This window comes from Lampris incognitus, chromosome 2 (genome assembly GCF_029633865.1).
Source record: "Lampris incognitus isolate fLamInc1 chromosome 2, fLamInc1.hap2, whole genome shotgun sequence".
NCBI classification, from domain to species: domain Eukaryota; kingdom Metazoa; phylum Chordata; class Actinopteri; order Lampriformes; family Lampridae; genus Lampris; species Lampris incognitus.
The window spans coordinates 134,788,507-134,816,392 of record NC_079212.1 but is presented as its reverse complement, the minus strand read 5'-3'; the positions used below and the strand labels follow the sequence as shown (position 1 = coordinate 134,816,392).

At 42.4% G+C, this 27,886-nt stretch overlaps 1 protein-coding gene across 1 annotated transcript in view; it reads right to left on the bottom strand.

Moving 5' to 3' along the window:
* The window catches only part of itga7 (integrin, alpha 7), an 83,677-nt gene extending 56,990 nt beyond the window's left edge, over window positions 1-26,687 (bottom strand). Inside the window, exon 1 of the mRNA XM_056274027.1 lies at window positions 26,161-26,687. Coding sequence (XP_056130002.1) covers window positions 26,161-26,378 — 218 coding nt within the window. The 5' untranslated portion in view covers window positions 26,379-26,687. The remainder of the gene's footprint in view (window positions 1-26,160) is intronic.
* Window positions 26,688-27,886: the final 1,199 nt, after the last annotated feature.

Genomic DNA, 27,886 nt, shown 5'->3' with positions numbered 1-27,886 from the left:
ACATGGTGGACAGAGAGACAGAAGCAGCTGCCGCCGGGTGTAAAACCCCGTTGGGACCTGGGTCAGGGTCGGCGGATGTGACTCATCATTCTGTCACGATTCATTCGTTCAGAAACAACATGAGCTTATCTCAGTATGAATTCATGACATTTGTCTTATCAATGGCAGGAAGTTTAAAGAGTCATTTGTCTGTGGAGGTAACCTGAACACAACACAGAGGTAACCTCATCCTGTATCTACGTCTACATGCATCTTTAATAAGACTTCAGCCGCCCTCCTGCCCCCCTACCCATCAATACATCACCACTCATTTACACGCATTGATGAGCTAATGACCAGCCCTCTGCTCTGACATGTAAAGGAAACACAAACTCTTTGACTATCTATACCTCCATCTGTCTATCTATACCTCCATCTGACTATCTGTACCGCCATCTGACTATCTGTAGCGCCATCTGACCATCTGTACCTCATCCGTCTCTTTGCCTTTCTGTAGATTGATCAATCGTCTATCAATCAACTGATCAAATAACGTCTGTCTGTCTGTCTGCACTGCATGCTGGGAGGTTGGGTGTGTGAGCGTGAGTGAGGGTGTTGAATGTGTGTTTTTTTGGGATAGTTCACTGTTTTTCTACTGTTTTTCACATTTCTTCTCTACATGGTAAGAGGAATTTACTTTTACTTCATCGCTGGTTTTTGGAAAGTGACTGGAGTAGCTGGTCGGAGTTTGGTGGCGTGCAGCATGGCATCCCTCCCACGTGAGGGTTTGCCTCCCCTGTCTATTAGACACAGGGTTAGAATCGTGCCTGACCTGCGGTCGAACAGGTTCTCCTGGCTGCAGGAGAACAAGTCAGCCATAAGAATATCTCATACGGCTCTTGGATGAATAAAGCAGTGGGGGCTTTTGTCTGAAAGGAGCATTTGGTCCACCTGTCGGGTGAGAAAGACCTGGTGATAGACAATTTGTTTGTAGCTGTCTCGCCATTGTTTGTGCTATTGAGGCGTATTACTTTGTCAGGCGTACCTCCGTTTATCCCAAACGAGCTCCTTGAAAGACAACGGAGTCATTTCGGAAAGTTTGCTAGTGGGTTCAGAACAGTTCGTCTGGGTTGTGACATCACTAGACTATGGCATGTTCACTCCCTGCGGAGACAAGTGCTCATGTATTTAAATGATTATTCACAACATCTAGAAGTGTCATTTAAAGTTAAATGTGAAAACGGTGTCTACACTCTGTATGCAAGCTCTGGCAGTATGAAATGTTTTAGTCTGGCGATGTCGGCCACAAACGTTCATCCTGCCTGCACAGGGAGCCCACAGCGGGCAGTAGTTCATTAAAGGAGATTAATGATTCCCTTGATTAAACCTATCGCAGACAGTCTGTGGAAATAACAGATTTCTTCTCTAATGTCGACAGTTTGTTAACTCAGGACGATCAGAAAAACGGTTGGATATGAAGAGCTTAGTGAACAGAAGAGGTTTCATCTAAAGAAGATTGTCTAAACTAGGAAAGAAAAGGAAGGAAAGGTTCCTTTAAATGCAAAACATTTAGAAATGGGTGATGCAGAAAAGGTGTTTTCGTCTTGGAATGGTTTCCCCTGTCTTTTTTTTCCCCTTACTTTTCCTTCTTATTTCATGGAAAGTTTGTGGGTATGAAGTTTAAATATAAATGGAGGACGGGATAGAGATAAGTGAGGTATGGTAGCTGAGCTGAGTAGAACTAAAAACATAGATGTGCTCTTCTTACAAGACACACAGAGCCCAGTGTATGAGGTAGTAATGAGATAGAGTGGGGAATGAGTTGAACAGGCCAGTTTTGTTTTTGTTTTTTTGAGCCATGGTACCAATCTTAGTGCAGGTGTAGCTGTTCTCTTCTCACAGCGCCTCGTTTTAACAAATGTTTAGACACATGAAGTGGAGCAGGGCAGAATCCAAGTAGTTCAAGCAAATACCCAAGCTATACCATTTGTTTTCATACTTGTGTATACTTATAATTCTGGCACTGATAGTTTTAAATTGTTTAACAAACTGAAAGACAAACAGTTAAATAGTAGCTCAATAATAGTAGTGGGAGGAGACTGAAATTGCACTACATATCCTACAGCTGACAGAAACTCAAGCAAGCCGGCGTCCGGGTAGCGTAACGGTCTATTCCGTTGCCTACCAACACGGGGATCGCTGGTTCAAATCCCCATGTTACCTCCGGCTTGGTTGGGCGTCCCTACTGACACAATTGGTCGTGTTTGCAGATGGGAAGCCGGATTTGGGTATGTGTCCTGGTTGCTGCACTAGCGCCTCCTCTGGTCAATCAGGGCACCTGTTCAGGGGGGAGGGGGAACTGGGGGGGAATAGCGTGATCCTCCCATGCGCTACGTCCCCCTGGCAAAACTCCTCACTGTCAAGTGAAAAGAAGCGGCTGGAGACTCCACATGTATCGGATGAGGCATGTGGTAGTTTCAGCCCCCCCCCTCGGATTAGCAGAGGAGGTGGAGCAGCGACCAGGATGGCTTGGAAGAGTGGGGTAATTGGCCAGATACAATTAGGGAGAAAAAAAGGGGGGGGTCCCAAATAAATAAATAAATAAAATAAACTCAAGAGAGACTCATTCACCATCAGCTTCATTTCTGTCTTGTGTGGTCGCAGAAAATTACCTCACGAATGTTTGGAGGAAACTTAACCAAGCAGTTAGGCAGTACAAATGGGTGAAAGGTGTTGAGAGTAGTGTGAGGGCAGCAATGTTGGATAGGATTTATCTAAATCAAACATAAAACAACAAGTCCACAATATCCCCTGTTGGGTTTTCAGATCACTATTTGGTAGCGGCATATTTTTCCTTACTAGTTCAATTTCAATACTGTTCCTACTGGCACTTCAACGTACGGTTAACACAAGATAAAGCTTTTTATCAGTTCTTCTCGGACTTCTGGAGTCGATGGAGGCTGAGGAAGAAATATTTTTGAAAACTTAGCTAGGTGGTGGGAGGTAGAAAAAACACAAATTAGGATTTTCTGTCCGAAATACATAAAACACACATTAGCTTTAGAGAAAATCTGCTTTGAAGAATTAGAGAAAGAAATTAAGGTATTAGAAGATGAAGTGGTTATTGGGAATGATGGCAATAGCAGGACCTGGGAGAGTAGGAGGAAGGCTTTAGGTTGGTTTTTACATGAGAAAGCAAAGGGTGCTTTAACTAGAACTCGAATCTCTACCATCAAAGATATAGATGCTCCAACTTCTTTTTTTCTTTAAGCTTGAGAGAAAAATTAGAAAAAATAATGTGATGATGCATCTCAAGCTTCCAAATGGGGCAATAACAACTGATCCATCAAAGATGAGGAAGCTGGCCATAGACTTCTACAGTGGCTTGTTCAGTGCAGAGAACTGTGACTGACTGTGCGGAGGAGATACTGGAGAGACTGCCTCACAGCTGGGTGAAACACAGGTAGCCTACACAGGTAGCCTTCGCTGGAGTCCCCCCCCCCCATCTCCTTTGATGAGATGTCTGCAGCAGTTCAGCAACTCTGTGGCAAAGCCTCTGGATTTGATGACTTCCTTTGGAGTTTTACAAGAGGTTCTGGACTCTAACTGGACACGACTCATATGAAGTATTTAAAGACTGTTTGGATTCTGGAACTTTACCCTTGAATTGTAGAAGAGCTGTCCTAACATTGTTACCCAAAAAGGGAGATCTTGGCTTACTGAAAAACTGGAGACCAGTTTCATTGTTATGTACAGACTACAAAATAATTGCAAAATGTCTTTCAAATAGACTCAAAGACAGTATGGATATTGTTGTACATTATAGCCAGACATACTGTGTTCCTGACTGTACAATCAAGGATAATCTGTTTTTATATGGGACATTGTTGATATATCTAAGCTCCAGGAGCTGGACACTGGCCTTCTTTCTACAGATCAAGAGAAGGCTTTTGATAAGGTTGACTGTTATTTAAAACTCTTGAAGGTTTTGGTTTTGGCGAAAATGTTATTTCATGGATCAAGTTGTTGTATTCTGCAGCCAGTATTCTGTTAATAGGTGGTGGACTCAGCCGACCTGTCTCTGTTCAGAGAGGTATAAGACAAGGTTGCCCCTTATCTGGAATGCTGTATTCCCTGGCCATCGACCCTCTTTTAATTAATCTCAGGCAGGGTCTCTCAGGGCTAACCTTTTCAGAGAACATCACTAATTCAGTTAGTTTGTCAGCATACACTGATGATGTCACAGTTTTCATAACGAGTCAAAATGATGTTAAAATTCTAAAGCAGAAATTGGCCTTATAAGAACAAGCCTCTTCCATAAAAGTCAGTTGGTCAAAATCTGAGAGTTTATTACTGGGGGAATGGAACAATAAAGAGAAGCCAACATTACCAGCTGGGCCGCAGTGGAACACAGAAGGGATGAAATAGTTAGGTGTCTTTCTGGGCAGTGACTGCTTTCTGAGCAAAACCTGGGAGGGCTTAGTTGAAAAGATCAGTGCCCAACTGTCTAGATGGACTTGGATCCAGCCCCAGTTGTCCTAAAGGGGGAGAGTCCTGATTGTTAATTACATGATTGCCTCAATGTTCTGGCACCGGTTTACAGTTGTAAAACCTCCGGACATGCTTATATGAGAAGTACAGAAGAGGCTGGGGAACTTCTTCTGGGGAGGCTTTCACTGGACCAAAGATGTTGTATTGTTCCTACCAGGGTAAGAAGGTGGCCAGGGCCTGATTGACCTCCGCAGTCATATCACAGCTTTTCGCCTTCAAATTGTGTGGTGACTATTATAAACAACAACTTTAAAGTCAAACAGCATCTGTGTCGCTTCGTAGGATTGTGAACCTGAATTATGACAAGTGCTTGCTCCTTCTGGAACTAGCTGGCATGGAGTTCACATACCTTTCTATCAGGCTGTCCTCCGAGCTTGGGGAACAGTCTTGAACACCAAGAGAGATGGCTTCCAGATCTATGGAGGTGTAGGGGAGGAACCCCTGTTCTATAACCCGCTCATACACTGCAGGATTCTCAGCTCTGTCAAGTGTACAGAGATCCCCCACAAGAGCTGGACTTACTAAGATAGTGGGTCTCAGATCAGGAGGACAGTGGAAAACGGCTGCCATTTTGAGCCAAGAGACTGGTTTTAAATCTCTTCATCTAATGGACAAGCTGTTGGAGGAAGTGATCAGTGCACTTCCTGGTTTCTTCAGAGAGACACAGGATAAGCAGTTTGGATAATGGATGGCACTAGGAGTGTGGAGAGGATCATCCCATTATGTGGCCTGGTTTTCCATCTTTGTTCATCTGTGCTGCACTGGAGGAGGAGAAGGAGGATGTGAACGGGGCCCTTCTGTCTTTTAAAACACCAGAACTACAGGACTTCACAAGAATATCAAAGAAGACCTTGTATGCAGTCACTGTAAAGGTCCTCAACAGAACATCACTAGCCAGTGTACAGGAGTCGAGGTGGTTGGGTGTGTTGACACCAGGTTCATCTCCCAAAGGCAGCTGGAGGTCCCTGTACAAACCCATCATAGAGAAACGCACTGCGGATCTACAGTGGAGGGTGGTACATGGGGCTGTGGCTATGAACAGACATCTGACACATATGGATCCTAGAGCAGGGAGTCACTGGGTTTTTTTTCCTGTAATGATTAAGAAACTCTACAGTACTTATGTCTCAGCTGTCCCAGATTGAGCCCTCTTTTCTCTGTGTTGCAGCAGTGGCTCAGAAGTTTAGGAGAGGTTTTCAAAGACAGCCTGTTTGTCTTTGGTCCTAGGTACATGGGAGCACAGTACAGACATGTCACCTTGGTTAATTTTCTGATAGATCAGGCAAAAATTAGCATTTGACTTTGCAGAATGAACAAAATGAAAGGCACACAGTCCACAGATGCTACACTCACGTTCAGGGGTCTAGTGGCTGCTCGGCGGAAAATTGAGTTCAAATATTTCAAAATGAATTCAAACTTCGAAAAATTTGTTTCTGTTTGGGGACATGGAGATGTTCTGTGCACTGTAGCAAACCAATTACTTGTTCTTAATTTCTGAAAAAGGGAAGGTCTGTACTAGAGCAGTCAATGACTAATCCAAAGGCCAATATATAACTGAATTGTAAAAAAAAAAAAAACCCAGCTATTCGAGTGTGAAAATTAATATTCATATTTGGAAAAAAAAGCAGCAAAAACCGCAGCGGTCTGCCTCGCGAATTCTTGCAAGGGCCTTGGCCGCTGCACTGCATATGCTGCATAATGGACAGGAGTCACACAAGATCACTTTCATTGGTTGAAAATTAAATTCAAGTCAAGTTGAAATGAGCGAATAATTCAATAACAACCATGTGGTAAAGATGGCAGAGAGGGGGCATAGCATAGCGGTCTTTTCCGTTGCCTACCGACACGAGGATTGCCGGTTCGAATCCCCATGTTACCTCCGGCTTGGTCAGGTGTTTGCAGGGGGGAAGCCAGATGTGGGTGTGTGTCCTGGTTGCTGCCCTAGCGCCTTCTCTGGACGATTGGGGTGCCTGTTCGGGGTTGAAGGGGAATTTGGGGGAATAGCGTGATCCTCCCATGCACTACATCCCCCTGGTGAAACTCCTCACTGCCAGGTGAAAAGAAGCGGCTGGCAACTCCACATGTATCGGAGGAGGCGTGTGGTAGTCTGCAGCCCTCCCCGGATCGGCAGAGGAGGTTGCGCAGTGACGGGGACAGCTCCTAAAAGTGGGGTAATTGGCCAAGTACAACTGGGAAGAAAGGAGGGGGTAAATAAATAAATAAATAAATTGCAGTATGCACAACTCAACTTGGCCGCAGGGAGAGTGATTTTTCCCTTTGAACAATCTAAAAAGCCCTGTTTGGAAGTACTTTGGGTTTTGGTCAGAAAATGGAATAATTGCGGAACCTCTAAATAACGTCATATGCAAGTTATGTAAGCTAGTTAGTTTAGCATTCCACCACTAGTAACCTGAGGGCACGTGAAGTTTTACGGTATAGGACATAATTTTGTTTATTTTGTAATTTGAAAATATGTAGCCCTTTTAAAAGACATGTTTATGTTGAAATAAATATACCTATACAAGTAGTTATGTCTCTTGTTGCATTGGTTTGCCCTCTTATGGACATAAATGTAATGATTATTATCATTATCATTATTATTATTATTATAATGCCCAAAAATATATTTGAATAGGTTCGACCCTATGTATTTTTTTTAGAAGGAATAATTGAACGTAATTTTTGACCAGTTTTGACAGCCCTACTCTGCATCTTTATTTTTGCTGTGTTTGGGGCTCATTGTTCAATATGTACAGGAGTATGTGTGTTAATTCTATTTTTTTTTAAAATATAAATGAATAATTTGACCATTAAAAAATTAGTTAAAGGTAAAAAAAAAAAGTCTCTCTCTCTCTCTCTCTCTCTACTGGAGGAGTAAATAATTGTTTTTTCAAACCTAAACGGAAACCAAGATGGAAAACAAACATAATGATCAAAATCTGTGTATTTCTTTCCATTATTATTCATGAGTCTGTGGCTTTGTTGTCTTTATGAAATATTACTACAGCTAAACAAGGAAAAAACAACATGGTTGGTACGAGACTTTTTTTTTTTTTGAGTGATTTATTCTCCGGTCCAGCGTCTATTTAAAGCTATGTACTTGTGTCAATAAACAATCCTTTTTCAAATGTCTGCATGTACGTATGTATGTATGTATGTCGGTGTTCATATCTGTGCATTTCTTTTTACTATATGCTCCCCTCACATTAGCCCTGAGCATATGAAGGTGTAAAAGTCTGAAATGTTCATTTACATGTGATGTTCAATACTGTAGCGAATTTGGCGACAACGCAACCACAGGAACTGCCGCAGCCGGGAAGCGAACCCGTGTCGCCCGCACCGCAGGAGGCATCGCTAACCGCTCGACTAAAGGGGCAGACCCGCGAGCCAGCGGCCAGCATGTCTTCTTATCCATGCACGTTACAATACGTTCCCCAGCCTAACATCATCAGATTCGGGCAAGCAGCCGGACGCCATTTGAGAAAAACACAACGATGTGACGCCAGAGGATCAGCAGGCCTGTTCAGAGACAGGAAATGAGGCGATGTTTAGGTGTCAGAGGACAGAGAGATAAAAATGGATGACAGCTGTTTGACTGATGGCAGTTTGTAAACCGTCAGGTTTTTGCATGAAATCAGCATATGAATCTCTTCTAATAAACACACACACACACACACACACACACACACACACACACACACACACACACACACACACACACACACACACACACACACTCTTGTGATTTCCGGTTGCCATCAATATAGCAAGGCATCTGCCAAATTGCTGTTAAGAATCAGCTCCCAGTATAGCCGTCATCAGTCAACTGAGTAAACTGCCCCACACACACACACACACACACACACACACACACACACACACACACACACACATGAATCAACTGGAGCCAGTTCTTTACCAGACAACCTTTGCTTCAAGTTAAAGGGAAACCACCACCAACTCCTAAAAAATATAATTGTCTTACAGTACAACTACACATAGATCACGTGACAAACGACAAACAGATTACGGATTTGAGGGAAGCAGTGAACAATGACGATTTTGCTTCCTGAACACTTTTGGGTGTATTTTATAGTTTTTGGGCTGTTGATCACGAAAATCACATTAAAATTTTCCTATCACATACTGTTTTGTAGATATAACATATTTTTGGGATTTCCCATCATATCTTAAGTCTACTAGTATATAATAAATACTTACTAAAAATAAATATACAGAATACATATGCATGAATGAGCGGGAGGACAGTGGAATGGTGAGGATGCAAGGAGTAGAGGTGACGAAGGCGTATGAGTTTAAATACTTGGGGTCAACTGTCCAGAGTAACGGGGAGTGCAGAAGAGCGGTGAAGAAGAGAGCGCAGGCAGGGTGGAGTGGGTGGAGAAGAGTGTCAGGAGTGATTTGCAACAGAACAGTACCAGCAAGAGTTAAAGGGAAGGTTTACAAGATGCTTGTGAGACCAGCTATATGTCATATGGTTTGGAGACAGTGGCACTGATGAAAAGACAGGAGGTGGGAGTGGCAGAGTTGAAGATGCTAAGATTGTCATTAGGAGTGATGAAGAAGGACAGGATTAGGAACGAGTATATTAGAGGGACAGCTCAGGTTGGACGGTTTGGGGACAAAGCAAGAGAGGCAAGATTGAGATGGTTTGGACATGTGTGGAGGAGAGGTGCTGGGTATATTGGGAGAAGGATGCTGAATATGGAGCTGCCAGGGAAGAGGAAAAGAGGAAGACCAAAGAGGAGGTTTATGGATGTGGTGAGGGAAGACATGCAGGTGGCTGGTGTGACAGAGGAAGATGTAGAGGACAAGAAGAGATGGAAACGGGTGAGCCGATGTGGCGACCTCTAACGGGAGCAGCCGAAAGTAGTAGTAGTAGTAGATTTTAAGTCTACTAGTATATTGCCCACAAAGCAAGCTGTTTTTGTCAGTCCAAGCATGCCCGGGCATGCACTCTGTGTAGGTGCTATGGAAATGTTGTCTTAGGCATGCCTGGGCATGCTTAGTAAGGTTAGATGCTGGCAGACAAGCTGTAGAAGCGGCTCACATTTACAGACGCTGTTTGGACACATGTTGATACACATGTTCTTCAGGCAATAGTATAGTGAGTATACTTAACAATAGGATTTGTCTTATTTATTTATCTATTTGTTTGTTTTCTTCTGCTCTTCAGGAAGATTTAATACAGCAGAAATGTCTCATCAATGTTGCAACAGCTGCGATACTTTCTGTTACATCTGTGGCGAGTATACGCTTAAAGCTCAAAGACGCACCATGACTGCACTTATTAAGAAAGCCTATGAGCTCTACTTCGGATGTAAAATTGGTGACCAAGAGAAACCCCGGGCTCCTCGTATTTGTTGTACAACATGTGCAGTCAACCCGAGAGCTTGGCTCAGAAGTACTCGGAAGTCAACGCCATTTGCAGTCCCAATGATATGGCGAGAACAGAAGGATCACGTGATGGTCTGTTACTTCTGTTTGACTAATGTATCTGGCTTCTCTACTAAAAATGAGAAATCTACTGAATACCCCAATCTGCCTTCAGCCATGAGACCAGTGCCACATGATGACAGTTTGCCAGTACCAAAGCCACCAGAGACATGGAGCCTAGTTGAGGCAGATCAAGATGCCACAATGCATGAACCAGATGTGGAAAACAACACTGATCCAGATTTTGAACCCTTTATGCCTGGTTCTCCTCATCTGATAGCACAGCCAGAATAAAGTAATCGGGTCAGGGACTTAGATTTGTCAAAAGCTAAAGCAGAACTACTTGGTTCAATATTGCAAGGATGGGGTTTGCTGTCACCAGGTACAAAAATGTCTATCTTTCGGAACCGTCAAGAACATTTGACAAACTTCTTTACGCAGGTTGACAATCTCGGTTTCTGCACTGACATTGATGTATTGCTCATGGCTTTGGGTTGTGTGCATGACCCACAACAATTGCGTCTTTTTATAGATTCATCCAAGTTAAGCCTGAAAGCTGTCCTGTTACACAAAGGCAGTGTCCACCCTTCAGTACCCATTGGCTATGCAGTACACATGAAAGAAACCTACAATAACATGGACCTACTGTTGAAACACATACAGTAAAACAAGTACGGCTGGAACATCTGTGGTGATCTAAAAGTATTGGCACTGCTAATTGGGGGAGAGATCCTTCCTCTGTTGCTCTCCCTAAGGTTTCTTCCTATTTTTTCTCCCTGTTAACGTTTTTTTTTTAGGGAGTTGTTCCTTATCCGATGCGAGAGTCTAAGGGCAGGATGTTGTGTTGCTGTAAAGCCCCTTGAGGCTAATATGTAATTTGTGATATTGGGTCATACAAATAAAATTGATGTGACTTGACTGCTACTAGGAATGCAGCTTGGATACAAAGTACTGTTGTTTGTGAATGGGATAGCCGTGTTAAAGAGCCACATTACATTAAAAAGAACTAGCTGCTCTGTAAGCATTTCATTCCAGGGCAGAAAAGCGTGGCGCATAAACCACTTGTCGACCCAACAAAGATATTTCTGCCTCCTCTTCATGTAAAACTCAGATTGATGAAAAATTTTGTGAAGCAGTAAACAAAGAAATGATGGATTTCGCTATTTGAGACGGATGTTTCCAAGAATAACTGATGCCAAGATTAAGGAAGGAATGTTTGTTGGTCCACAAACCGGACAGGTCATCAATGACAGGGAGTTAGAAGATCTGTAGTGGGGCCAGAGAACATAGCATGGAAAGCATTTAAGGATGTTGTTGAGAATTGTCTTGGCAACTACACAGCACCAAACTACATTGAGCTGCTTGACAACATGCTTAAAGCATACAAAACCACAATGTGCAACATGTCATTGAAAATTCATTATCTGCATTCACACTTGGACTTCTGCCCTGCTGATCTTGGTGCAGTCAGTGATGAACATGGTGAAAGGTTATCACGACCGTGGAAAAGAGATAACTGGACAACTGGAATCCATCAGTGCTGGCCGACTATTGTTGGACACTGACATGAGAGGCACCAGATGCTGAATACAAACGAAAATCAGCTGCAAAACATTTTAAGCTCAGTTAAACTAACACAATGTGTCAACACCATTATGTCAATAAAACATGTGAAATTCAATAAAAGTTATTTTAATGTTTCTCCAAATTCCTACGTGATACAGCAAATATATTTCTTGTGTTCAGCTTGACATTGTCTATCATAATCTCTGATTTTTTTTTTTTCAGGAAGCAAAACTTTTGAAAAAAAATTGTTGTCCAGTGAATCAGTGATATTTGGTGCTGCTGGTTAACCTTGGCTGACCTGAGAGCAAGTACAGATGGAGCTTTCACTACCTCTGCATTTACAAACCGGGTTTTTTCTCTTTTGTTTCTGCATTTTTATTGGCTCTCATCGCTGCATTTCTCCCTGACGCTGCAGACTGTGGGCAAGCACATGCAGGCGGCAGAGTAATCTTCCTGAAAGCTCTCCGCTGGCCGGGGATGCTTCCCCACCGAGTTTTTATCCCCCCGCGCCGACGCAGAGGCTGAGGAGGGGCCGTTTTACATAGACAAAACAACGATGAGAGTGTGTATGTGTGTGTGGGGACACAGACATAGAGAGCGAGCGTATAGAGTATACACTCACATTTGTGTGTATATTTGCGCGAGAGATTGAGGACAGACAGACAGACATAGAAATTAAGAAAGAAAGAGGATGCTCATGCATGTGCGTTTATGTTAATGAAAGAGGGGAAAAGAAATATATACACACATCTGTGGACATGTGCATGAGTTTGTGCACGTGTGTGTGTGTGTGTGTATTCCTGTGTACATATATGTCCCGTTTATATATATACATATATACGTATATATATATATATATATATATATATATATAAACAGTCGCAGCATAAGGACAAGAAGAGGAGAGAGGTCCTTGAAAAGACTTGAGGTGAATGGCCTCAGAGCCACAGCAGTGAGTCTGATGAAGGGAGCACAAGAGAGAGAGAACAGGAGGAGAGAAAATAATGAATTGAAGCAGGGAGGAGAAAAGGGTAAGGTTCATTGTCAACTCCTAAGCTGGAGCTGAAAAGGCTGCCTTCGTGTGGCTTTTATAATGCAAATGGAGCCTCTGAAAATGTCCATTGTGTGGGTGGACATGTGAAGGTGTTTTGCTCTGCTTCCCTGACACGCAGCCGTAAAACATGTCGCACAAAATCAGCTGCCAAGTAATCCAGCAACACAAACTATCTGGACCTGAGGATGCAGAACAAACACTTCTTGTTTCCTGTAACAGTTTACCTGAAATGTACTCACCGGTAACAAAATACACAACACAAAAAACCTATATGAAATGAAAAGTGGGGTATTATTGTTTTATGGAGTGCTGTTTTTCATTTTACTGTCATATACTGTAAATCTTGCACACTTTGTCCATGTTGAAAATACATTTTGTACATCTACTTTTTGCATATTATATTGCACATTATATTACTTTTTTGTCACATTACTGTTATAAATTGTACTTCCTGCACTTTGTCCACACATTTTGTACCTTCTGCATATTACTGTTTAAATATATATATTTTTTTTTTGAACCTTTAGTTACTGTTATATACTGTACATTTAGCACACTTTGTCCATGTTGTCCATTTTGTATGGCTATACTTTCGGCATATTAGTTTTGTACATTGTACTTTTTGTCAACTTACTGTTATATATAGTGTACATACTACACACTTTCCATACATTTCATACATATAATTTTGTATATTGTACTTTTTGTTACTTTACTGTTGTATGCTGTACATTCTGCCCGCTTTTGACCACATTGTGTTTGTTCATTTATAGCTACTTTACATATCGCAGATTCTGTCACATCACTGCTATATATTGTACATTTTGTACACTTTGTCCATATTGTCAATACAGTTTGTACATATTTATACTTTGCTCATATTGTCTCGTAAATGTCGTGTTTTGTTCATGGAGAATATTCTATTGTTATTTATTTCCTCTTTCTGTAAGAGTTGACTCTCACCAATTCCTCCTCGGGAATAAATAAAGTTATAGTATCTTAAAATGAAAAAGTAAAAGAAATAAATCTACATTCAAGAAATTAAATTGAACATTTCTGATTTTGTGCTTTTCGGCATTTCTCCTGTAATGTCTTTTAGCTCTCGGTGATGACGTCATCAAGATGGCTGCTGGTAAACTGCATTGTGTTTTTTGGCTCTGACAAGCCATCAAAAATTACAAAAATTATAAAAAATAGCATGACATCCATGCAGATAAGTAAAGTTTAAAGCTTTACAGGAAAGTTAAGCTTAAATTTTCATGATTACTTTCTGCTATTTTTGAAGTTTTGGCACTTTTGATAACATGTGCCGCAATGTACTATTGACATACCAGCAACAAGAATTACCTGGAATATCTGCAAGAAAGTCATTTCATTCATTCAAGATCTCTCATAACTAACAAGAAGAATGAAATGGCTACCAAGAAATTAGTTAAAGAAATGGAAGAGCTCAAGAAGTCTCTGAACTTCATGTCAGAGGAACTAAGTAAGGTGGCAAAACAACAGATTGGAATGGATTTAATTGAAGTGTGACAAATGAAGGCTGTGATCAGAGAACAAGAAAAGAAAATCAAAGAGCTTGAAAGAAAAGTAGAAGATTTGGAACAGTACACAAGGACGGATGACCTCGTGATATCTGGGCTTGAGACAACTCACTGCACATATGCACAGATCACAGCAGGTGACAAGCCGGGAGAGGATGCGCCAAGAGGTGAATTGTACGCAATGGAGCAGCAAGTCATTAAGGTTTTCAATAGCAAAGACATTCTTATGGGCAGTAACAGTATAGCTGCTTGTCACACCATACCCCAAAAAAAAAAACCAACAGGCCAAACATCATCATTAGATTTGTGAGCAGAAAACATAAAATTGAGATGCTAAAGCATGCAAAAAACAAAACAAAAACTAACGAGCACAGGGGTATATGTAAACGAGCATCTCACAAAGAGAAATGCTGAAATTGCAAGACAAGCTAGAATCCTGAGAAAGGAAAAACGAATTCAGCACACTTGGACAAGGAATTACAAAGTAATGATAAGACTGAATGGGACACAGAACAGGCCAAAGTTATAGCCATCAGAGACATAAAAGATATTGAGCAATATAGCTGAATAATGATGAATATTAAGGTAGATATGTGGAATAGTGGGGAGATATACATTTATTTTAGTTGTGTTGTAAAAGACAATGTTGTTTGTGAGTGACAAATCTGGTATAAGAAAATGGGTGAATACACAGATTTTAAGCCTTTTGACTTAAGTGATCACAAACTTTACGAGTTAGAATATGACATTGATCCCAAGACCCACTTCTACCAGAAAATTAACATTAATTGTGAATATTATTCTGAAAACATGTTCACTTCCAACGTGGAAATGGAGGGGTTTTCGGTGATTCATTTCAACAGCAGGAGTCTCTATAGTAACTTCTCCAAAATCAAAGGGTACCTTCAACAGTTTAAGCAAAGGTGTAGGGTAATAGAAATATCATAGACTTGGTGGAGTGATAATAAAGAACTAGAGCTGATCCTTGATGTAATCCCACCTCCACTTTGAACCCCTCTGTCATTCCAACCGCACACCTCCCCATTGTCACACTTCCCTCATACATATCCTACACCACTCTTACATACTTCTCTGCAACTCCCGACTTCCTCATGCAATACCACATCTCCTCTCTCGGCACCCTATCATATGCTTTATCTAAATCCACAAAGACACAACATAACTCCTTCTGGCCTTCTCTATACTTCTCAATCAACATTCTCAAAGCAAATATCACATCTGTAGTGCTCTTTCATAGCCTCTCCTTTTAACCTAGCTTCTATAACTATTTCTCATATCTTCGTGCTGTGGCTGATCAACTTTATACCTCTGTAGTTGCTGCAGTTCTGCACATCACCCTTATTCTTGAAAATGGGTACCAGTATGCTTCTTCTCCACTCCTCAGGCATCCTCTCACTTTCCAAGACTGTTAAACAATCTAGTTAAAACTCCACTGCCATCTCTCCTAAACATCTCCATGCCGCCACAGGTACGTCATTAGGACCAACTGCCTTTCCACTCTTCATAGCTGCCCTCACTTCCTACTTGCTAATCCACCGCACTTCCTGATTCACTTTCCTCACATCATCCAACCTTCTCTCTCTCTCATTTTCTTCACTCATCAGTCCCTAAAAGTACTCCTTCCATCTTCTCAGCACACTCTCCTCGCTTGTCAGCACATTTCTATCTTTATCCTTGATCGCCCTTACCTGCTGCACATCCTTCCCAGCTCAGTCCCTCTGTCTAGCCAATTGGTATAGTCCTTTTCTCCTTCCTTAGTGTCTAACCTCTCATACAACTCACCATAAGCCTTTTCCTTTGCCTTTGCCACCTCTCTCTTTGCTTTACGCTGCATCTCCTTATACTCCTGTCTACTTTCTTCATCTCTCTGACTATCCCACTTCTTCTTTGCCAACCTCTTCCTTTGTATACTTTGCTGTATTTCCTCATTCCACCACCAAGTCTCCTCGTCTTCCTTCCTCTGTAGTGATGACACACCAAGTACCTTCCCAGCTGTCTCCCTCACTATTTCTGCAGTGCTTGCCCAGCCATCCAGCAACCCTTCACTACCACCCAGTGCCTGTCTTGACTCCTCCCTGAACTCCACACAACAGTCTTCCTTCTTCAACTTCCACCATTTGATCTTCGGCTCTGCCTTCACTCGTTTCCTCTTCTTGGCCTCCAAAGTCATCCTACAGCCCACCAGCTGATGCTGCCTAGCTACGTTCTCCCCTGTCACCACCTTGCAGTCTCCAATCCCTTTCAGATCGCGCCTTCTACGTAAGATATAGTCCACCGGTGTGCACTTTCCTCCACTTCTGCACGTCACCCTGGGTTCGTCCCTCTTCTTGAAATATGTATTCACTACAGCCATTTCCATCCTTTTCGCAAAATCCACCACCATCTGTCCTTCCACATTTCTCTCCTTGACACCATATCTACCCATCACCTCCTCTTCACCTCTGTTGCCTTCACCAACATGTCCATTGAAGTCCGCTCCAATCACCACTCTCCTCCTTTGGTACACTCTCCACCACTTCACCCAACTCACCCCAGAATTCTTCTTTCTCTTCCATCTCACATCCAACTTGTGGGGCATATGCACTGATAACATTCATCAATACACCTTCGATTTCCACCTTCATACTCATCACTCTGTCTGACACTCTCTTCACCTCCAGCACACTCTTGACATACTCTTCCTTCAGAATTACCCCTGCCCCGTTTCTCCTCCCATTCACACCATGGTAGAAGAGTTTGATACCACCTCCGATGCTCCTGGCCTTACTCCCCTTCCACCTGGTGGGAGTTACAGACCTGAAAACCTAAAAAAGACACATTTACTCCCTGTATCCCATACTCCCTGTATTTACATCCACAACTTTCTTAACACTACTGACTGGCTCGACTCCACCACTTTTCACAACCAACTTCACTACTTCTTATGTACTTGACGTATAGATTTAACTCACTTATACTTGGACCTACATGGTGTCCCACACACTTTATTATTACCACTACTACTACTACCACCACTACTACTACCACCACCACTACTACTACTACTACCACTACTACCACCACTACTATCATTACAACCACTACTGTTACTACTACTACCACTACCACAACTACTTCTACTACTACTCCTACTTCTATTTTTGGCTGCTACTTTTGGCCTTTCTCTTTTCCTCTTGCCTGGCAGCTCCATATTCAGCATCCTTCTCCCAATATACCCAGCATCTCTCCTCCACACATGTCCAAACCATGTCAATCTTGCCTCTCTTCATCTCCAAACCATCCAACCTGAGCTGTCCTGCTAATATACTCGTTCCTAATCCTGTCCTTCTTCAATGCTCCCAACCATTGCAACCAGCATAAAAAATAAAAAAATAAAAATGCTGACCTCCCCCATCCCCATCATATCTCTCTGACACACTTCAGAAAGAAAAGAATATATCAAATAAATCAGTGTATTTACTTCTGAGATTGAATAATCCAAAAATCAGACCTCAGTCGAAAACGACAGCACACATGAACCTGTATCTGTTTTGCTTTTTCACTGTGAGATGTAAGTAATGGAAAGAAAGATGAGAATTCCAACGAGACAAGGCATCCAGTCATATGAAAGGACTGACCAATAACTCTGAGGGGCTGGCTTGGTGATTTGTAGACATGAAGCAGTTAAATTGTGTTTCTGCAGCAAACATACTGACGCTTCAAATCACAAACCAGATGCCGGTGGACATACAACCCAAAGGCTGGGTGCTTTGCAGTGTATGTGGGCATTGCCGGGGCCCCAAGTTTGAGTTACACACCTAAACATTTCTATCCACTGAGTGCCGTATGCTATTTCATGCTGTCACACTCCTACTTTAGTACGTGGATGTGAGATATGAACAGAAAGTATGCAGCCAGCTCTTTACGGGGACTATAGGCAATTAGCAATGCAGCAAAGTGTTTGAGGCCACTCAGTTGTGAGGGTTAATGGCTTTTGCTGAGTGATGAAGAACATGATGACGATGATCTGTTTCTGGTAAAACTCCCCATCATGTGGTCCATCCACCACTGCAGTGGTCATCACATCCTGTTGAATTTAACCTGTTTTTTTTTAAAAAACCCATATCGCCTAGGATTTGATCATTTCTGCGTGCTGGGGTAAACTCAGTTAGGTTTTAGTTTCATTTACTGACTGGTAGTCGGTGACCAAACATTGACCCGATGTGAGAATTCACAGTAGCTGTCACCAGGCAGATTGACAGTCGAGGGGTTAAGCCCAGGACGCATCCTTCACTGGCCAGACTGGGAGGTGTTAATGGGAGTGCATCTGATTCCAGTATATATAGCAGAAGCATGAGTAACACCAGTACAGTGACTCAGATATATCTTCATCTCATCCTCTCAAAATCTTTACAGTGGTATGCAAAATATTTAAATTTGTATTTAATTTATCCAGGGGAACTAATGAGGTTTATTTTATCAGACTTCACCCCACCTTAATTCCACTTATCTTAAATCATGTTATCTTAACTCATCGCAGGTCATTTCATCTCATCTGAACTTATCTCATCTCAGATATAATGAGACTCATCGTATCTCAACTCATTTTATCCCATCTCAACTCACCTTATCTTACATGATCTCATCTTATCTTACATCACCTTATCTTATCTTATATTATCTCTTGGGTAATCTCATATCTTACATCATCTCTTATCTTACATCTTATCTTACATTATCTCTTATCTTACATCATCTTATATTATCTATTAGGTTCTTGAGGTCCTTTTCTTTGTAACAATCATGAAGAACTACAATCAACGAATCTGGCTCTCAGACATCTGGGATGCCAGCTCTGCACTCTTTCATCCCCTTTACACGTCAAATACTTTGACTTCCTCCATCCCTCCGCTGACCAGGACCTCCTCCCCAACCGTAAGTCACTGTGTGACCTGCTGGTGTCATATGAGCCCAGGCTAAAGGGCAAAGACTTAAGCACTGCCCTTTCCTGTTAAGGTGGGAGGCATGATATAAAAAAACAGAGAAAGTGCTCAGGAACACATGAATCTTTATATTTACATTAACACTTACTCATTTAGTGGATACTTTAATCCAAAGAGACATACAAGAGAGTCATAAAGGAGCAGATGCGATTAGCGATTACAAAGTGGCATCTCAGCGTGCTACATAGTGATCATATGATGGCTAGCAGTACATGTGGAGTATATTTAATATAGTGTGCATCTTAGATCATCAGAAGGGGCAAAATATGAACATCAAAGTATTAAGTATGTTAATACTGCCACAAAACAGTGAAAATGGGCAAAATATGTCAAACACCTTCACAAGCGTCCACGTTGTATTAAATACTTATCCTCCATACAGCTACAAGCTTGAGGCAAATGCAAAGTGTAATGTAAAGCACAATGCAATATAGTTTAATGAACAGAGGGAATAAAGTTCTATAGATAGACAGGTAGGTAGAAGACAGGTGAAGGATGAATTCCTAACAGATTATGACTAATCTGGTCTCCATTACAGCAGCTGGCACACTGTGTGATATCATTATGAGTAAGCACAAAACAGAGCAAGACAGTCTCAATATCAAGTTCCCCTGTGAGTAAGATAACATGAGAGACAATGAGCACCAACACCACATCGTCAGGGGCTGCAGACCCCCAAGCCTCATCCTGACAAGGACAGAAGGAGTCGGCAGCATCTGATTACAGTACGTTTGGGTACAAAAATCACTTGTGGACATTCGCTAATAAAGACATCATGAGCTCCTTTGAAATCAGACCCCCAAAACAGTGGGGTTTTACTCATGATGGCATTTGGCAGTTCCTTGGACTAAGGTGAGGTCACAGTGTGCTGGAAAAAGTTTTAGTCATTCTTTTCTCCTCAGTCAGAACGGTCCTGTTTCATCCCCCGCCTCCTGCTACAGTCCACTGACGCATCTACACCGATTCTCTGTCAGCACATGGTGACTGCATCCTCTACCAGGCAGCACTCCCTTTTTCTTTCTATCCATCTGTCTATTTATCACTGTCTGTCTTCCTATTTTTGTTTCTTTGTCTGGTGTGGTTGCATGTTTATTTTTTCATTTTGCCCTTAATCGATCTATCTTTCTGTCGACCTATCTATTGCTGTGCATGTCTGCTTTTGTGTGTGTGTGTGTGTGTGTGGGTGTGTGTGTGTGTAACTTTGGTTTTACTGTAAGATGACACCCTCTAGGAGATTGAAGTAAGTTTCAGTCAGTCGATGAAATAAGTGTTTGGATGGTGGTAAATGACTGAATGATGAAATGATTGACAGGCTGCCGGCTCATTTGACTGACTGTGTGTGGCTGTTGATGATGTCACTCTCCCGGTCTCACCAGGCGACAGGAGGGCTCCAGCCAGGCTAAACTCAGAAGGCAACAGTTTAAATTTGGAGCTGCTAAACGGGGACTCGTAGTAAATCAACACACAGAAGAAACACCCCGATTAAAAATAAAATGTTGTGCAAGCAGCGTTTTTCTTATTCCAGTCTTACGACACGCAGCCGTATCACATTTGAGCGATGTTGATGTAATAATAACAATAATAATGGATTACATTTATATAGCGCTGTATGTATGAATAATGTATTGCATTTATGTGTCTTGTATTCAATTCCCACTGTGGTCGCCACACTCCCAGAGGGAACATTTGTGTTATTCTGCAGTACTAATGTTGTTTAGGGGAAATAGGATAACTAACACTGTATGTAGAGTCAGAGTGAAACTTTGCAGATGAACATCTACTGTCATATTTGCTCAGGATATGGCAGCATTAAAGGAAAAGTACCATTTTTGGAGAAGTTATTAAAAAAAAAACCTTACATGGGAAAATTAATTAAACAAACATTACGAACCCTCACATGAAAACGACTAGATCTGACATGAAATGACAGAGATCAGACTATCATAATTTCAAAGTCCTTATCAAAAGACTTGAAATGTGTTCATCTATCTTGGTTTTCATGATATAAAATGAATGAAGGCGAATGGCTGCTCTGCTGATTGACTTTCATTCATAAAACAATGGTAAGAAAACATAGCTCAGCCATGAGAAATGTTTTACCGAGATGATTTCCAGTTGGGACTGTAATTAATCTAATCTTATTTTTGTAGCAGAGTTTTAACATTGGAGACTATGGCACTCCCGCATGGTGGCAAGGTGAATAAGGCGAATTATTTTTGGTTCCTCCAGTTCTCCTGTGCTGAGATCAGCAGTGAATGACTTGCTGGCTTTGAAAATACGATCAACTTCTTGTTTACTTTCAAGACTCAAACCTGAATACATAATGTTTTGGGTTTGACACTGTCGCTACCCGATCTGACTCAACCGGAGATGCAATTCGCAAATGCACACGGTTGACTTTGAGCACCTTCAGATGAAAATACATTTTCTCTTTGCTCACAGTGAGGTAGGGCGCAGAGCATAGTGCAGACAATTGGTACAGAGGCAAAGTGCAGCATTGAATTTAGCTAAATTCATAAACTATGCCTATTCACAAACCTGGTAGCCCATCTGAGTGCTGATATTTTGCCATGCAATACTTTTCCTGCCAAGATCACATTATATTTTTAATGTTGAGTCCGGGGGAACTTTTTCTTACATCACGCTCCTCTGCCCCTGCTTGCATATGTCACTTCTGGCTACGTCACATACAGCTGTTATCTCACTGGTTGTGCTTTGAAAGGTCAGCGGTAACCGAGGTCAAAGTTGAAATAATTTGAACTTTGAGCACAGCGCATGGTGGCAATTTTGAGCGGTGGGCCACGCCAAGGGTAGCGCTTGTGCCTAGTTGCGCACCACCACACTCTCCATAAGAAAACATTGGCAAGCCAGCGCAGAGCGGTTTTACCATTGATCATGTGTGATCAATGGTAGGTCAGGCAGCGACGGAGAGCAGCATTGGTCGAGCTAGCTAGACAGCGAATGAGGAGAGTGAGTAGTGATAGTGAGAACAGATGTTTTTGAAAGGTTTTGAATCACCACAACCACGAGAGTTCTTCATCATACACTCACAACTTTGCACAAAATTTTTTTAGGCTGATAGGTCCAGTAGTTTGCACAGTGGCGGTTCTAGACCTATTTCACTGGGGGGGGGGGGGGCAGGCTGGGGCCAGTTTTGTTGTCAGAGGGGCACATTCGACCTGGGACATAAAGAGAGTGTTCAAGCTTTCACATTTTTATAGTTCCGTATATAAAGTAATAGCGCACCAAAAAACAACATAACATACCATGATTGGTATTTGTTTCAGTAACTTACAGTTAATTGTTTGTTTCAGTAACAGCATTTGTTTCAGTAACTTACAATTACAATTTTATTAAATTACAAGATTGGAAACAAAATAAAACACATTTCTGCTAGCTTCAGCTCAAGTTACAGCACATTCTTTGCTGCAACACTTCTTTATAAGGCTCAATGAACAGTACCAGCCCTACTGTACTAGAGGGTCTATGCATCCCAGTCTGTATTTTCCTTTCTAGAATTTTACATTACAGCAACTGTATTCTGCAGTTTTTGTGATTTTTGGCAAACCGATCAACAAATGAGCCAAGATTCAAAGCCTTTGCCCTCCTAGACTCAATACTTAGTACACCGAGATTGCTCAATCTCTCATCGGTTATGAGGTAAGTTTTCACCAGCTTCAGCATAAAAAACTCCGCTCACAAGAAACAGAACTCACTGGGATTGTGACTGCTATTTTGCAGAGTCTGAAGAGCTCAAAAACACTTCTTTATATGGCTCAATGAACAGTACCAGCTCTACTGTACTAGAAGGTCTCTGCAGCCAAGTCTGTATTTTCCCTTCTAAAATTTGGCTGAACTAATGTAGTTCATGCCCCAAGTCATCAATATTGGAATCACACAATCGAGCAAATGAAAACAGAGCTACCTCTTTCAGAAATGCATCACTTTTGGGGTTTAGAGCTTGGATGCTATTCATTATATCAGTTTGTCTTTGAAAACCATCTGTTAAACTCATTGTGCATCTGATCAATGACGGGGTAGAAAAGGGAGGTACAAAACCAGCTTTTTTCTGGTTCTGACTCTCTCTGACCAACAGTAGTCAGTACACAGTGTTCACCAAGTTTAGAGCTTAGCCTTTTTTGTCGTTTGGCAGCTGGCTGTATTGCACTCAATGGTAGAAAAAGTGCTCAACAAATAAGGAGCAAAATAATACAGTTATTCAAGTAAATTCTTTACAAGCCTGTTTCATGCCATAAGCATCGTGCCATAAGCAATCATCAGCTGTCAATAAAATAAATAAATATTGACAGCTGATGATTGTTTATGGCATCAAACAGGCTTGCACTGTCTCATAAAGAATTTACTTGAATCACTGATATATATATATAGATGTTCAACGTACAAAACGCACATTGCACATCTCCCTTCCCCATTGGACAATGTGCACATGATGTGCATGACGAGGTAGTCGACGGTATGTCCTTCCTCAAGTAGTTTCATTGACAGCTGATGATTGCTTATAGCATGAAACAGGCTTGTACTGTCTCATTGAGAATTTACTTAACTATATATATATATATATATATATATATATATATATATATAAGGCACATATACTATAGCAATCAAACACCATAACATCATAAGACTACACACTTCTACATGGACACACCATATGAACTGTAATTACACAACACACTGCTTTACAAGCTGGCAAATATTTTTTTCAACATCACAAACCTGATGACCCAGTGCTTGTGGATGCACATGTATCCTCTGTCTATGTCCTCACACTCTACTTGTATGTCACCCTCAGCCTCACTCGGGATCTTCATCCGTCTCTCCTTCCTGCTCTGTGCCCTCACTTTGAAAACCAGTCTCTCCAACTAACAAGTTCTCTGGCTTTCTCTCGGTGGCACTCTCCACTTCCTGCTGTTTCTCTTCAGCTCTCTCAACACCTGGATCATCTGGCTCTGTCTCAATGTCTGCCTCATCATTGTCGTTTTCATTTTTTGGGGCAGTGAAATAAGACACAATGTCCTTTTTCTCTTCATTTTGATGATAACTATAAAGCAAAAACAATGGAGAGGAATGCACAACACCTCAGCAACCCAGAATATTAATATGCTGTTGCTCGTTTGCTTGAATTAATTTGCGTTGTGGTAGCCTTTGCGCTTACATTTCACAGCTACATAGCAAAACCGACAGAGACGAATGTATAGCACGCCATCAACTCAGGCCAACCATTCATGAAGAGATAAATGTTCTACCAAACACTATCGCAAAGCTTGCAAGTATCATGTAACGCGCGTTACATTACATGGTTGGTTATGTTTTCATTAGCGTTCTTAAACGTCTCATAGTTTTCAGTTAGCATTTGCTATATATTTTTAATGTTAAATCGCCGCTTCCTCAAAACTAAAATTAGCTGGAATTTTTATAATCCTAGTTTTCTAATCTCACCTGTTTAAGCATACGCGCTAAACATCACGCCGGTGTGACCGCACACGCGAAAGGCTTAAATGCTAGCAAACTGTTAGCTGCATCTGTTTACGCGGGCTGCTGTTAAATTAGCTAGCCAACAACATTTCCTGACCAGCTGCTATTAAGTTAGCTAGCCAACAACATTTCCTGACCAGCTGCTATTAAGTTAGCTAGCCAACAACATTTCCTGACCAGACGTCTTACCTTGTCTTGTAACAACTGCACAAATAAAATAGTTCTGCTCACCTTAAATTCTTCGTGGTAGTCTCGCAACGCTTAGCTTTGATTCTAGCTTCTGGTCAGCGCTGACAGCTGATCGGCGCAGCCTAATCACGCCTCTTGCCAGTCAGCGGCGGTGTACCGCTCTAAGGGATCCGACTAGAATGTTGAGCCACATTTGTTCCGCCTTTCGCATCGGCGCCTTATCATCGCAAGAAATCGATAATTTTATTATTATTGTAGACTCTTCGTTTGGAAGCGGGGGCCGTGGGAGGGGGGATCCAAGCTCAGCGTTACAGGGGCATTGGCCCCTGTTGGCCCCTCCCCAAAACCGCCTATGAGTTTGCGAGAATAGCTACGGACACACACACACACATAATCCCCTCCAGGCTACACGCCGCCTGGTAGAGATAATTAAACTCTTCCATTAAAGCCAGTTTTATAAGAACCTGGCCGAGGACGTTCTGACGCTCTCCTTGCTGATTCAGCTCCCGGTGTCTCTGCCGGCTCTAAATCAGCATGTGTTTAAGTGGCCTGCTCATACATCACATACACCGTAATGAAACCACTGCGGCCAGTGCAGGGCTCTGGAGTTAACAGTGGTTTTAATGGCGCCTGTGACGGAGCAAATTCAAGGACTGATTCAAGATCGAGAGGCGGTATCTCTCACAGAAATCAATAAAATAAGTATGTAGGAGACACACACACACACACACACACTTTTATCTTTGTGAGGACCCTTAATTGGCTACATTCATTCCTTGGTCCTTAACCCTAATCTTGACCATCAGAACTACGTGCAGAACCATAACCTGAACCATAACCTGAACCATAACCAGAATCTAAACTAATCTTAACCCTAAACCTAAATCCTAACCCTAAAATACGCCCTTAAAGATGTCCCCACTTTGCAACAAATGTCCCCACACTGATCACTCAAACTGGTCCTCACAAATATAGAAGTAGAAGAACACACACACACACACACACATGCATGCATGCACATAGAGCCACTGACATAATAACACCAAAATTATTCAGTGGGGCTTTGTGCTTCTGTGTCAAATGTCATTTTCTAAATGTAGCACTGAATGGCGTACAGAATAAGAAGTCACAGACTAAACCGGATGAAACCACATTAAACATCTAGATATAAAAAACACACAATCGCTTAGTTAGCCGTCTTCAAACCAAATCAACTATGCACACACACACACACACACACACACACACACACACACACACACACACACACACACACACACACACACACACACACGGGGTACAGCGTATCTCCACTCACCAGCTCTGGGGTTTGGGGGTGACCTGCTGGTGAAGGGCGAGGGAGAAGCCAAAGAAGGTGCCCTGGTCTCCAAACTTGTGCAGTGTGTGTGTGGTATCCAGGTTAAAGCCCCACACGGGGCTCAGGAGAGCCAGCAGAGGCCAGAGGCAGACGCAGCGGCGGCGGCAGTGAGCGGAGAGGGAGACGGCGTTTCCTCCACCTCCAACCGGGGCAGCCATAGTGAAGTAAGGTGCAGGTCCTCAGGCAGAGCGCGTTACGCTTCAGAAAAGGAGATAACTGGCTTTAATTTCGTCTTCTTTTTTTCTCCCTTTTTTTGTGGGCCCCCCTCCCCTCCCCATCCACCAGAGGGCTTTGATGGAGAGCTAAAAGAGGGAAAAGGATAAGTCCACTTCTGTTGTGATTCTGCTCTTCCTTTGCTTTCCGCTCCGGCCACTGTGGATAGCTCCCTGGTTTCCAGTCCTCTCTCTCTCTCTCTCTCTCTCTCTCTCTCTCTCTCTCTCTCTCTCTCTCTCTCTCTCTCTCTCTCTCTCTCTCTCTCTCTCTCTCTCTCTCTCTCTCTCTGGCTCACAACTCCGTTTGGTGCTGTCAGTCTGCAGAGCAGTCTGAGAAAATGTGACCGCGTGTTTGGCTAGTGTGTATGTGTGAGTGTGTGAGTGTGTGAGTGTGTGTGTGTGTGCGCGCCACCCCCCTCCTCGGTCTGTGTGACTGAGGGAGACAGAAGACAAGTGCCTTGAATAGCGCGCTCCCTCCTCCCCCTCTCACTCTCCCCGTTACCCCCTCCTCTCTTTTCTGTTCTTCTCTCCGCCCCCCTCTCAGAACATCCTCTGCCCCTCCCCCCTCCTCCCTTCCTCTCAGCTGACATCAACACTCGGGGGGGGGGGGGGCTGCCGGTGCCAAAATACCAGGCGAGGTTGTCAAGATACTTGGACGCGGCTGAATAGAGTAAGGTTGAAAAGACAAGCAGACTTTCTCTTTTTTCTTTTTTTCTTTTCTTTTCTTTTTTACTTCAGGTCACATGGTCCCACCGAGTCCGACCATCTCCTCCTCCGGACAATCGCCGCTACAGGTGCATCGAAGGTTGTGATGGAGAAAGACAAAGGAAAAAAGAAAAGAGAAAGGTTTCTAATGTGGATGAAACCGATGGATGGTCAGATGTGTTTTGTTTTTTTATTCGTTTTAGAGGATCTGAAACCTTTAATACCTCCAAGCTCTGGTTCAACCTGCAGTGTCGATGGCGTGCAAAGAATCTGGCAGACAGAAGAAGCTGAAATGTGCAGAGACCCGGCGGGCTCCAATAAAAGCCTATAGGTCATCAGCGCAGAGACACAGACAGAGAGAGAGAGAGAGAGAGAGAGAGAGAGAGAGAGAGAGAGAGAGAGAGAGAGAGAGAGAGAGAGAGAGAGAGAGAGAGAGAGAGAATTTAAAAGGGTACATTTATTCAGAATACATTACAGTCCAACAGCTGATACTCAAACACAATCATCTCTTTATCATCCAGCTCATACAAAAGTGTCAGGAAAAACGGACCCTTGAGTGGTCTAAACAAGTATTTGCAAAAACGGAAATCCAAAATAAAATAGCCTAACATGCACAAATTCACCTCAGGGGGGTTTGCAGCAACACAACATCCCGTCCTTAGACCCTCGCATCGGATGAGGAACAACTCCCTAAAAAAAAAAAACATTTAACAGGGAGAAAAAATAGGAAGAAACCTCAGGGAGAGCAA